Below are 13,814 nucleotides of genomic sequence, written 5' to 3'. Positions count from 1 at the left end.
CGGGCCTGGTCTTTCCCGGCAGGTCCCTCCCGCCAAGGATTGGAAGCTCTTTGGGGCAGCGGCGGTCTTGGTCCCCTGCCTGGTGCTGCGGGACCCGCCTGGGGCTGGGGGTCCCGGGTGCCACGGTCACAGCCCTAACCCTGCCAGGGGGGCAGCGAGGGTCGCAGGCGAGGGGGAGGGGGAGAGCGGTGGGCCCCCCCCCACCTCTGGCGCCCAGGCGCGGCCGCTTTAAGGCAGGAGGCCCCGAACGCGGCGGTGTTTCAATGTAGCGACTTGTGGCGGTCAGGTGGGCCGGCGGGGCGGGGCCCGGGCGAGAGGCTGGTGCGGCGGCTCGGCCCCGGCGTGAGAGGCGGCCACGGGCGCGGGGAGGCAGCGGCGGCGGCGGCGGCAGCGGGCGAGGAAGCGGCGGCCGCGGCACCCTCCGGACCGGATCCCCCCGCGCTCCCCGAGGGTTGTCACGCGAACGGGGCGCCGCGGCCCCAGGGGCGCCTGCTCGGGGCGGGGGGATCGGGCCGCCCCCCCCGCGCAGCGAGAGCCCGAAGAGGACCCGGACTCCCCCCCCCCCACCACCTCCTCCTCCCCTGCAGCCTCTGTCGCCCCCCGCCCCCACCCCGCACGGGGAGCCGCTTCCCGATTTCCAGCCCCCTCCCCCCCGCAAAAATCCCGAGGACTTTGGGGTCCGCGCACCCCCCCCCCGTAGCATCTTGAGGATTTATAGGGCGGTGTGGGGGCCGCTTCTCCTGCTCTGCCCACCCCCCCTCCCTCCCCGACACGCATCTCCTCCCCCCCCCCACGCCGGGGATGTGGCAGCCTGGCTCCGGAGCTGCAGCTTGACGATGGCTCTGTAGCTGTCAGGGGGCCTTATTCCTTCTTTATGGCCCAGCCCAGGGGAGCCGCTGCCCCGGTCGCCGCTGCCCCGGCGGGCGTGTGACATCGGGGCCGAGCCCGCTTGGGTTGGGGCTGTTGCGTGGCGGCCGGGGGGGGTGTGTGTGTTTTTTTCCCCCCCTCCCTCCCTTTTCATTCTGTAGGGGAGTCGGTTTGTTTTTTCCACCTCCCCCTGCGTGGGGCAAAGAATCCGGGAGGAGCGGGTAGGGCAGAAGAGAGAGCCTTGAAACCAGGGTGCTGCCAGATTGGTGTGTGGTTTTTTTTTTTATGGTTCTGGGGGCGGAGGGAGGGGGAGAAGAGACGGCTGTCTTTATTAAAAAGATTATTCCAAAAAAAAAAAAAAAACCACACACACACACACACACACACAGAGAAAAAAACAACACAACAAAAACCAAGATGGCTGGAGGTGGCCGTGATGAGCCTGTTGGCTTTTTTTTTTTGATCTGATGATAAAGCCAAAAGACAACAGCAGCTGCTGCTGCTGCACCGACTCAATGTGGAGTTTCCCCTCCTTAAACTGACACATCAGGCGCATACTTTACAGGGTGGTGCCGTCTACCGGATCGGTTATTTTTTTTTTTTATATATTGTTTTTATTACTTTTTCTTGTTAAATCCACCCTCCTTTCTCTTGTCGCTATATTTTTAAAATCCAAACTGAGAGCGGCAACTCAAAATGGCTGAGAATTGACTAGATCCTGCTGGAATTGTACATTTCAGCAGTCGGCTTTCAGCTTCTTTCTCACCCCCCCCCCCCTTTTTGCAGGCTGGATCTGAAAGGAGAAATAGCTTTCATGTCAGAGAGAAAACAGAGAAGAGAAGGAAAAGGAGGGGGAAGGGCTCTTCATTAGCAGTTGAGAAATTCCTTTTCAGTTTGATCAAGGCATGCTTGTTTTCCTGCCAGCGACCCAGCTCGCTCCCAAATATTGAGCTTTTGTTTTGTCTTATTGTTTCTACTTGGGGACGTTTTTACCTTGAATCAGAATCTCTCCAGATCCTGAAACGAGATTTTCTTTTTCTAAACCTGTTCCCTAGTGAGAATTTAGAGCACAGGTTGATTTTTGTTTCATGGGCCTTTTTTTCCCCTCTCCCAAACCTTTTTTTCTTCTTTCATTCTCATTCCTATTTGTGAAAGGAGGAAGGGATAGGGAGGGTTCCTTTGGCTCTGGGCTGGAATTTCATCTGAATGATTGACCCGTCTTCCCACTGTGTTCTTCCGTCCAAGATCTCACTATTCCAAAGCAACCGAAAGAATTTTTTTTGCTGCTGAGCTGGGTTAGAAGAAAATCGTTGGGGCAGTTGAAAGAATCCAGTTCGTTGTTTCATTGTTTTTTAATCTTCCTCCTTCCTTCCATTTGGATCTTAACTCTGATTTTTTTATTTTATTTTTTTAAAAAAAGACTAATTCCTAGCTCCCCTCAGGGAGAAAAGGAAGGGGGAAAAGAAATCGGAGGCAGTCTATTCTCTTGGGCTTCTGACTGGGTTGGTGGACAAAAGTCCCTTTAAAATATTGAATGTCAGTTGCAAACCGAAGACAAGAAAAATCAAATCCGGAGTTCTAAATTTAGGAGGTTTTTAATGGAACTTGGACTCTGCTACTGGATTTTGTATGGATTTTTTTTCAACCTTCAGTAAGTTTCGATTCACCTTCCAGAATCAGAAGAAACAAAACTGCTCCTAAGAGTTGTTAAAATTGTGGGCTTTAAACCCTGAAAGCTTCTGTGTTTTTTTTTTTTTTTTTTCCAGCTAACACTGGCCCTTAATCAGATCGTATATATACATTTTTGTTAGTGTTTGAGTTTCGTAGGACTCTGCTCTGTGGGTTATTTTACTTTGAAGTTTAGAATATCCTGTAGTTTTTATTTTTTATTATTTTTTTATTTTTCAATAGCAGTTTACCGGCAGGCTTCCCACTGCAGGGGGAAAAACCCACTCTCCATCGGCATCTGTAGATCAAACTGAAATAGTAAGAGAGAGATTATATATATATATATATATCCGTAGAAATGGCTGAAAATTGGAAGAACTGTTTTGAAGAGGAACTTATATGTCCCATTTGCCTGCATGTCTTTGTGGAACCCGTTCAACTTCCTTGTAAGCACAATTTCTGCAGGGGCTGCATAGGGGAGGCGTGGGCCAAAGAGACTGGGTTAGTGCGCTGTCCGGAATGCAATCAGGCCTACAACCAGAAACCCAACCTGGAGAAGAACTTGAAACTGACCAACATTGTGGAAAAGTTCAACTCCCTCAACCTGGAGAAGACCCCCTCCGTCTTGCACTGCGTTTTCTGCCGCAGGGGCCCCCCGCTGCCCGCCCAAAAGATCTGCCTGAGGTGCGAGGCCCCCTGCTGTCAATCTCACGTGCAGACGCACCTGCAGCAGCCCTCCACGGCCCGGGGGCACCTCCTGGTGGAGGCGGACGATGTCCGGGCCTGGAGCTGCCCCCAGCACAACGCCTACCGACTGTACCACTGTGAAGCGGAGCAGGTCGCCGTGTGCCAATTCTGCTGCTACTATAGCGGGGCCCACCAGGGCCATTCGGTGTGTGACGTGGAAATCCGGCGCAACGAGATCCGGGTAAGTGGACCCCGTAGTTGTCCCTTTTTTTGTCTCTTTCTCTGAGATGGTTGCGCTGGTTGCAGCACGCCCGTGGTGTGCATGGTGCTGCCCAAGAGACAAGCAAAGGCAAGTAAGTCCCTGCCCCGAGGAGATTCCAGTCTAAAAGAGATGGTCAAAGTCCTTAAAAATAATGTGTTGTTGGAACCGACCTGGGACTGGCCAGTGGGGCAAGGCAAAGGGACTTCATGGATCTCTTCCAGTTCAAGAGTGGGATGGAAGCGAATCACTGCCCCGTATTGCCTGTCTGAACCTTTACCTAGCTCCCCACAGTGATTCTTTTGGATCAAGGGCTTTTACTCAATTGTGAAGATTCCAGACTCAAGTGGGCACAGTCAAATCTGAGTCCCCTCCCCTCCACAAAATCCACCTGGTTTAAAGTCATTAGGGGAGGAATTTGCCACCTATTCCCTGTTCTACTTCATTTTTAATCCTCTGCTGTGCCATTGAGAAATCTTTTTATTTTTTGAAAAGGCCAGTGTTTACGTAGGACCTACACAAAATAACTCCTTGCACTCCTCCTCCCTGATGGTTCTGCAACTGCCATTTGATGCAGTGCCCTGTTCCCAGCTCCTCAGTGGTGCTGGGGTACAAATGAGGAAGTAAACAAAAGCAGACATGAGAGAGACAAAGTAGGTGAGGTAATATCTTTGACTGGACCAACCTACCTACTGTGTCTCATATCCTGTGGACTAGTCTGGCTACAAAAGCAGACGTTAATTTCAAGCTCAGCTGGAAAGGCATCATGGGGGTGAGGAGAAAGGGGGCGGGGGGAGTGCATGTCAAACAGGGGTGGGTGATAAAATGACTGGTATGGGGTTTGTGTTTTCAGCTTTCAAGGGGTTATTCAAACAATGGCGTGGAGGTGGGGGAAAGGAAGCAGTGAGGTATTTGATGGGGATCTTTTGAAGTCATTTGTCACCCACTGGTGACAATAGGACTTGAAACCTTCAAACTGCTTTGCAAACTAATTAACGAAGAGGATATGGGTAACTTGCTGATGCAGCTAATTATGGGTATGTGGTTATAACGTAAAGGATCCCCTCCGTGGGCCATTTGTTGCAGCGGATGAATGCAGAACATAATCGCCCTGGTTTAGAACAAAACATCAGCAGAGAGAGACCCTTTGCTAGAGGACTTGCCTCCAGAACCTTTTCCGAAGGCCCTGCCCTCTTCTGCTTCCCAAATAAGTGAGGATGGAAGGGAAATCAGATGGGTTCGTAGGTTGAATTGCTTTGAAATCTGGTTTCAGGCAGCTTGCTCCCAGGGGTGGCAAGCAATGCCTTGATTACAATGCATCCCTCCCTTGGTATGGCTCGTCAGTGTCAAATCAGCATCTCCTCTCTCTTCCCACCACCCGGGCTCCCCCAAAGTCTCCCTCCTCTTGTGATGTTTGAAACCGGTTGGAGGTGGGTGTTGTGGAGGAGGGGTGGGGCAGGGGCAGGAACTTGAGCAGCTGGGGGTGGTGTCACCAGTGACTAGGCTTCTCCAAAAGCCCCGGGGAGGGGGCAGCATGGGGGCGCAGCGGGCTACTGCACCAGCTTTTCTGCCTGTGGGCACTTAGCTGACATTTGGCTGAACAATGAAGAGTTTGTGGTGGGGACGGGTGGGACCAGTGCCCATCCTGGGAGGAGCACAGACCACTGGGGTTTTGTGTGCTCGTGCCCAGAACTGGAATAATAGGGGGTTTTGTATATTGAGCCTTGTTTGGCAGCGTGGCCTGGTGGAGCCCTTCCTGCCCTAATCCTGGGGTCTAGTCCCTCCCCTTAGCTGTGGAGACTGGGGACAGCTAACAAGCGCATAGGCCATCAACCCACCCCAGCGTTGCTGTCTTCCTTGGGCTGGCCCCGAGGTCTCTCCTGTTCTGTCCTGCTGTCTCCCGTACAACTGCTTCAGGGCAGTGGGGCCCTCGGCTTCCTCCCAGGGCCGCAGTGCGCGGAATAAATATTTAACAGTGAATCGAATGGTGGTTGCTGTAAAATGGGGATGATTTCCTGTGTATTTTAACGCTGCCAAAATGAGTCACCATTTAGCAATTAAAAAAAAAAAAAAAGGGTAATAAATAAAAAGCGCAACGTGATTACTTTCCAGTTGGATGGCCAGGCCCGGGGGGGATTCTCTGCGGAGAGGAGTCAGTGTGAGCTCACAGGAAAGTGGTTTTTCCCCCTCTGGGTTTTTTGGGGAAAGCAAAGAGCTGCATGGAGCTGCTAGTGGTTCTTCTTTTCCTTCTCCCCCCCGCAACCCTGAGGAAGGGCAAAGACTCAGCCAGACTTGTGAGAAGCATTTGTTTGCTTCTGTGAATTCTTCCCTCTCTGGGAAAAGGGCAGAGCCAAGTAGGAAAGATACCTTCATCCCAGAGCCGGGAGTGGCTGGCTGGGCTGGGAAACCCACGCACTGGGGCGGTCCGCTGCGCAGCGTCGCGCCAAGGAATTTTCCGGGTGGGTTCCCAGCAGACTTGGATCTCATCCACGCCCACTTTTAAAATGTGTTGTTGCTCGAAGGATACCTTCTGCTGGCTCTGCGTTAGCCCCTCAGGGCGTTTCCTGGCTAAACTGCAGGTTGCAAAGCTACAGCCAGGCAAGGAATACACTTCAGTCTCACTGCAAACCTTTAGTATTTAGGAAAGATGGTCCAGTGGTTAAGGAACTAGCTTGAGGCTCGAGACCGGGGTTCAATTTCCTGTTCTGCCACAGACTTCTTGTGTGACCTTAGGGGAGTCACTTAGCCCCTGTGTGCCTCAGTTTCTCCTCTGTGAAGTGGGGATGATGGCACTGGCCCCTCCTACAGGGCCATGCACTGAAGATTGTGAAGTGCTCTGATGTTGTAATGGGGACCAAATAAATTCCTTACATAGATTAGGCCAAATATTGAGGTTCTTAATCAACACTGCTACAAGTCATCAGCCTGAGTTTGTCTGAATAAGCGAGGCACCCTGATCCAGTGGATAAAGCACAGAGCTGGGAGTCAGGAGATCTGGCTTCTATTCCCAGTTCTCCCGTTCGCTCACTGTGTGACCTAGGTCTTGTGCCTCAGTTTCTCCCTTCAATAAAATAGCAATAAACCCACCTTTTGTCAGTGGGCCTTGGGATCTGCCCATTTAAATGTTTAATGTGCATGGTGCTTTGCAGACAAATAGGAACTGGCAACTTCCTGCCCTCAGGATCTTGGACTCTAAGGGCCAGATCTGGTGATTTTTTTTCTCAGGCGAATATTCCCTTTGACTCCCTTGGAATTGCTTGTCTGAGTGTGGTTAGCCACAACACAACAAGGGATGGCAGAAAACCCCAAACCTGGGCTATATAATGACGTTGATGAATGGCTAATAGCACGGAGCTAGTGAGATCTGCGGCTGGGGGGGAATGTGTCTGAGAGGAACTGGTCATGTGATATTCCTCATGGATCTTTTTGTAGCTCCTTTTTTGATCGTTTTTTAATTACTTAACAAAGACGTTTGATGACTCTGGGCCTGATTCTCTGCTCTGTCACCTTCCTAATATCAATGTGTAGCGGGACTCTGGATCCAGCTCTGTGTCTGTAGCAAGGGCCTGGGGCTGAAGTCTGCATGGGAGGCCTTTGAAGGTAACCTGATCACAGCTAGCCGGGTGGCAAGTTGTGATGGTTGCCTCGACAAGCCCAAGGCTTGTGACCCCTTGTTTGTGTCCTCCGCTTGTTAGGTCAAGTCTTGGAGACTGTACGCTCTTTGGGTGCAGGGGCTGTCATTTTCAGTGTGTTTGGTTTCAGTCGTGCTAGGTGCTGTACAATCTAGATGAGACCTTTGAGTACTACTGCAATATAAACAGTACGTTGAGCACGAGTCAGGCGAGATCGTTCCAGGTTGCAGGGGCACAGATAAGACTGTATGGGAGAAGGGGCAGGTGTGTCTCGAATAAACACATTCAGAATTGCAAAGGCAGATAGTCTTGTATGTAGATAGCAAACTCTTCAGGGCAAAGATTGTCTTTTTGCTCTGTGTGTACAGCACCAAGCACAGTGGAGTCCTGGTCCATGATTGAAGCTCACCGACACTATTGCAATACAGATATTAGCAGCACATATCATTTGTGGTTAATCTTTTGCTTGCGAATGTGTGTAATATATCTCCCCCCACCCCGAGATGTTTTCTCCTTTTAGTTCCTGTTTTTGTGGCATGAAAATAAAAGCCCTCTGTTTGTTTCTTGTCATTTTGTTTGTATTAAGGAATCAAAAGATGAGGGGGGTTTTCTTCAGGCCCTGCTTTCGTTGTTGAAATCTTAAATTTCCCGGGCTGACCTTTATCCCCGGTTATAATGCAATCTCCTTCCAACCTTGCAGAATAACCCCATCTTGGGAACAATTTGTTGTTGTTCTTTTGTTTTTTGTTTGTCTATTAAAGAAAAGTTATATCCGATTCTGAAGTCACCTAATGGGGATTTGAAGGAAGATAGGAAACAAAACCAGCAAAACATTTTTTCCTCCCAAACATTCTCCAAATGTTGCCATGTTCATCCTAATCTCTGTTCTGGATGCAATTGATTTAGACTAGCCTCAATCAAAGCTCACTTGGGAATCTCAAAGCAGACAGTACAGAGTTAAAATGCCATGTATACCCTGTGCTTTGGCCTTTTTTTTAGGGATGCTCAGGGTTTTTAATCCTGCTATTTGACTTGCCTTACAGGTAGAACAGCTTTGGGGTGTGTGTGTGGGGGGGGATTCTTCTGTGTTCTGAATAGCTGTAGTATTTTTTTAAGAAGAATGGGAGATCTATATGTAACCAGTATTATTTTGGTGAGACCTTTTGAAAACAATGTTCAGTGCTCCCCTTTCAGGTGCTAAGGCAGTACGGCCCTGTTTCCAGAGCAGTGCTGATTTGGCTATTGCACAGGGAAGATGGTTTTGGCTTTATAGATGGACATGGTGGGGTGGGGAGTTGTTTGTTTTTAATCACATAAAGAGCCGAGTTGATTTCAGCTCTCTTTTAAAATCCAGGAGGGAGGAGACCTGTAGTATTTGCCAAAAGTCTGAAATGGATCGGTGGGGGGAACAGTGCTGAATTCTAAGCTCCTGCCGGGGAAGATTTTTTGGAAGCGAAATTTCTGTACAGAGTCAGGCCTTGTGCCAGTGCACTGCTGGGAGAAATGGCTACAGAGCCTGACATACGTGTGACCTGTTAATCGTGCCTGTCCAGGCAAAGCAGTGGCTGGCCATACCCTCCCTGCAGATGATCTGTGGAAAATGTCCATGGTGGCTTTTTTCCACCCCTTTTCCTGGCTGGCCCTATCGATTTGCCCTGACGCACTCCAGCAAGGACAAAAAATTGCCAGTTACACAATGGGTTTCGGAGCGGGAGCTCTGCAGACCTCTGTTTGATAGACAGCTGTGGAGCTGGGGGAATTTTTTTTTCCCCTTGAAAGGGTCCTTCTCTCCCAATGGTAAAAAATGTTATTGGAACTGGAGTGCCTCTAAATACCAGGTGGCTGGCACCAGCTAGAACTGAGACGCTTTAGGCAGAGCTGAGGTGGGTTGCATTTTAAAAACAAAACCAGGTTTTGTAGCTTATAGTGCATAGGGTTTGATTTAATAGGCGTGTGTATATTTCCAGGTGTTTTGTTATCAGACGTGTGTGTGAGGTGCAGATCATTGAAGGGGTAGTGTTTATACATATTTGCCTAGAGCTTGGTGTAATTTAGTACTCGTGACTGGTCAGTGGGGACAGATGCTGTGCAAGCATTTCCCGTAGTGCTCTGCAAAGTGCCTCATTCCAGACTCAGGACTATTACGGCACTAGGTCCCGCCCAGCTACGCCAGTGGGCCTCCGTACTCACAGGAAGTCCCTGGCTATTCTGGTCCGAGACACCCGTTACATAGCTCTGCTGATGTCCCTCAATTCCCTGCCCACAGCTCTTCCGATGTTCCTCAGTCCTGACCTGCAGCACCCCCTTGTTGTTCTGGCTCTGGGCTGCCAAATGGGAACGGTTTTTTGTGCCCTGGGATTCTGCCTTTGTGTGCAGTGTCTTTTTAGGCCATCATAGGTGATCTCGTCAGACCTCCCTGGCCCCATCTCCGTGTCTTTAACAGTCCTTGGTTTGTGTGGGCTTTGCTGTTGCCCTTGGTTTTCCTGCCAATTTAGAAGACAGGAAATTAAATGCATAAGATAGCAGGAAAGGGTACTTCAGAGGAATCTTGGGGGTGCCTAGCCATCCCTGGTGTAAAGCCTTTGAAGTCTGGGAAGTTACCCCTAGCATGAACTTGTCTTGATCCTCGGAGTCCCCCAAAGCAAGACGATACCTTTAGGCCATCGGTCAACTAAAACTGTCTTGAATTTCCCTATTGAATTCCTTGGCTGTGGGTTGAAATATTTCTTTCCTCTTCCTATACCCTCCCCCTTGTCTTCCTTGCTGCATTTATACTAAGGCCTCGGAATGCAGTCGCACCTAGGCAGCTTGGTTGCTTGTGCCTGCTTTGCTACAAATCCCCATCCCCAAGTGCTTTATACACAGCTATCTGAAAAATAACTACCAGAGGAATTAAGAGGCAGAGGTTGGGGAGAGGTTTTTGGCAGAGACCGGATACAAGACGTGGAGCTGATGAAGTGGGAAGGATGGAAGAAGGTGGCTTGGTGTGGTAGGAGCTGGAAAGGCAAAGGCCCTTGGGCCGTAATTTGGGACTGCACATAGGCATGTGCAGTGGAGGAGGGACAGTGTTAGGGGTAGGTGTATAAGGATTACATCCGCATATGAGACAGGTCCATGTGGTACTGTGCATAGCATCTTTTATCGGGGCTCCCAGAGTGCTTTAGAACCAGAAGCAAGTTAAGGTCCTCCCCCCACCCATGGTTTAGCTATTATCCCATTTTACAGATGGGGAGACTGAGGCATAGAAAGACTGGATGTTTTGCCCAGCCACTGAGTCCCTGACAGCTTGGGTATAGAACCCCGCCTTCTGACTGCTCTTCCTGTGTCACAGATTCTAGCACAAGGATCTTCTCTGTAGCTCCTACCACACCACGCAGCCTGCTTTGGAGAGCTTCAAAAGCAAAGGGAGGGCAACTGTGAAATAGGAAGTCAGTGGAGCGTTGGCCAGGTCTGTTCCAGTATAAACCTGCGGGTATAAACAGAGCTTTTGATGGCTGCGGAAATACCCTTGTTGTAATAAACTTGGTCCAGCATCTTGTTCAGTCTGAGGCTAATCTGTGATATTCACAGAGTGCCATTCACCAGAGAAGCTGGGCAATGGAGAACCATTCTCTGCTACACGTGATCTGGCTGGGGGAGGAAAGGGCCAGCTGGGTGGTTGGTTGGTTGAAAAAGAGAGGAGAGAAAAGAGGCCTTAATTTGAAAGTATAATTTCTTTCCCTCCCCTCCCCCCCCCCCACAACAGAGGCGTGATGGGGAAGAGAGGGGATGTTTGACCAGCTGTAATCAAAGGAGCGAAGGAGTTTGAGTAAATATTATAGAGGTTTTGAAGACTCTTCCCCTGGCCTCCCCCTTCCCAAACTTTCCGCTCTCAATGGCTGGTTTGGGCCAAAGGCAGAAAGGAGCAGCTCTCCCTCCCCCTCTCCCCCCCCCCCCCCCCGCCAGGAGCCTGTGGACCTGATTCTGCTTAAGCCCCACTGAGCTCAGCAGGTGTGCCCGGGTGATCTCCTGGCTCAGACCAGCATAAGCAAGAGCTGGCCGCACGAGGAGCAGGTTGTTGGATAAGTGGCAATAGGTTAGAGCAATGAGGGAAGCAAAGAGCTCTGTGACTGCTTTGCAGTGCATTGGCCTATTCCGTTGTGTGTGTGGGTGTGTGTGGGTTTTTTGTTTTTGTTTTTTCCTTAGCACACCTCAGTGATCCTACCAGTTTTTGCACTCGTAATCAGAGCTGAACTGGGCCTGACAGCAGCAGATCCTCCCCTAGAGTGGGGGACAAAAGGTGGGGAAGGAGAGGAGGGGCTAACATTGAAACAATGAAATAGCCAAGAGAGGGCAGCGCCGTTAGGTAGCTTTGCAGAACTGCTAGCCGGTGCGGTGTTTTATAATCCGCTTCTGTGCTGCCCTGGCAATGTGATCAGCGCGGAGCGCTGGGAACTCAGCGGCCGCCGTTCTGTCCGAATTCAAACGGACGTGTACATACGGATTTATTACTCAGCACTCGGGGCCGGATCCTGCTCTGGATCATGCATGTTGTTCCCGTGGGCTCCAGGGCAGAATCCAGTCTGCTTTTTATTTATCTCCAGGCTGGTGTCTCTGGAGACTGTCCCCTCTCTGCCTTAGCAGCAGCAGTAGGCTAAGGGGGAGGGGGGAGTTGTCAGCCCCTTGTTAAGAGAGATGGTGTTTAGTGGACTTGTAACCAGGGACTCTTGAGTTAATCTTAAGCTCCTTTATTCACTTGTCATGTGAATGTAGACAGGCCACTTCACTTCTCTGTGCCTCGGTTTGCCCACCTATAAAATGGGGCTAACATTTATTATACCATAGATGCGGGCTGTGTTTGCACAGTGCCTTGGACAGAAGCGTTGCAGTAAACTGGCTAGTGTGGTCTGGGTGTGTACGCCACTTCCTTTATTGTATGGAATCAGAACTGTTCAGCTGTGTGTCATAAACCCTGTACTGATAAAGAAGATTCTCCTTTAGCTCAAGGGATAGGGGCCTGTGCTTTTGGAGGAAAAGAGAACTAGTCCTGAGCAGCTGTTGGAGAGCAGCATAGTTTCAGCCATGAAATCCTGGGTTTGTTATAAGTATTTTATGTCTCTTCTCCAGATCAAACTCGTTAAAATAGTCCTTGTCCAAACCCCGTTGTTTTCGGCAAAGGAGAATCTGCAGCCCCAGGTCCAGCATTCAGTCACAACCTCAACCTCTTCCCCTTTCTTATTGGTTGTATTACGGCAGCACCAAAAGACCACAGCCAAAACTGGGGTTCGCCTGTGCTGGGTGCTATATAGCGACATAGCAAGACATTGCGAACTAAATTAAATTATTTCTGTCTCCTGGTGGTGATGTGCCAGGAAAAATGGGGTTTTATTTTTCAGCCTGAGGTTCTCTCCCCTGTCTTCCCTCCCCTCCCCGCCCCCCCACCCCCATTGATGCTTTTTATCCTTTGGTTTGTACCTTTTATTTTTTTGGACACATCTACAAGCAGATTTGGAAACTTCTCAGCCGTGGATGGATCCAGATGAAGCGCTTGGCAGACACAGAAGTTCTGGCTGGGGAACGAGCACTTGCATGCTCCCTAAAATATCAGTGAATATTGGCAGGCCGACAGAGTGTATCGTCTAGTGGATTCATGGAGAGCTGGGCTCTCCTCCCCCTTAGCATGTCCTCCAAGGAAGGATCCTCTTGTCCCCTTGGCACTCCTGCTTTCGAAAACCTCAAGGTGACCCGGCTTCTGAAGCTTTGGTTCAGCGCTGGACCATTTTTTTTTTATTTTTAAAAAGAGGTTATTAAATTGAACGGGCAATTTCCCTAGAAATATGTGGGGTTGATATAAACCCTGCTTTGAGCCCAGTTATTGTGTGGGTTTCATATCCTGTCCCCTGGAACCTCCCTCCAGTCCGTTCTGAGGTTTTGCTGGGATTGCTGCAGCTGAGTTGGAAGGTTGATGCTCTGCCACGGACCGATGAGCGTTGGTTGGGGTTTCTTTTGGCCTCTTCACGGTTGTGCAGCAGGCATGAGATGCAGGTGTAAACTCCCACCCCCCCCCCCCCCCGGCATCGGCACAAACTGCAGGTTGCTCAGTGGAAGCTGATGTGGCTGGGTGAGGATCCCTGCTTGCAGACAAAGGGATTCTCTCTCTGTGTGCGCGCCCGCCTGTCTCTTTGTTCTCTTGGCCAGGCACGCTGGGCTCTGATGGCGAAAGCTCATTTGAGCTCGGCTTTCCAACAGGCTCGGGGGGGGGGGGGCGTAAATAATAAAGCCACGCGGTCTCCATCACCGCCAGCAGCGTTGGGGGAGGGACGAATGAGGGGAAATTTGGCCCCTGGTTGGTTTAATTTCAGTTGACTCTCGCGGCCAGATAACACTTTTTGCTCCAGGGTTGATGTCCAGTGGAGCAGGGGGGTGGGGGGCTGGGCTGGGCAGGCCGACAGACCATTCTAGCTCTGACATTGAGGGCCTGTCCAGCCTCGGCTTGACTTTAATAGAGCTATTCTGGAGGTGGTGGCGTGGGACATCTCGTAGCTCACGCCTGGCTCCGAAGGGAAGACCCTTGTGGATGAGGTCATAAGATTGCATCCCTGTACCATGCAGGGTCCCCAGTTTTCTCTCTTCGCCCCTTCTGTGCTGTTCCCGCAGGTAGGAGGTGTGGGTAAGCTGCCTCCCCGTGCGTGGCCCTGTTAACCTCCCCGTGTTAGCCGGCA

The 13,814-nt window shown here is 50.5% G+C and overlaps 1 protein-coding gene across 1 annotated transcript in view; it reads left to right on the top strand.

Moving 5' to 3' along the window:
• Nucleotides 1-790: 790 nt before the first annotated feature.
• TRIM8 (tripartite motif containing 8) overlaps nt 791-13,814 on the top strand; it is a 53,392-nt gene continuing 40,368 nt past the window's right edge. Inside the window, exon 1 of the mRNA XM_077823270.1 lies at nt 791-3,463. Coding sequence (XP_077679396.1) covers nt 2,894-3,463 — 570 coding nt within the window. The 5' untranslated portion in view covers nt 791-2,893. The remainder of the gene's footprint in view (nt 3,464-13,814) is intronic.

The sequence above is a fragment of the Eretmochelys imbricata genome, chromosome 7, assembly GCF_965152235.1.
Source record: "Eretmochelys imbricata isolate rEreImb1 chromosome 7, rEreImb1.hap1, whole genome shotgun sequence".
NCBI classification, from domain to species: domain Eukaryota; kingdom Metazoa; phylum Chordata; order Testudines; family Cheloniidae; genus Eretmochelys; species Eretmochelys imbricata.
This window is presented reverse-complemented; position numbering and strand designations above follow the sequence as displayed.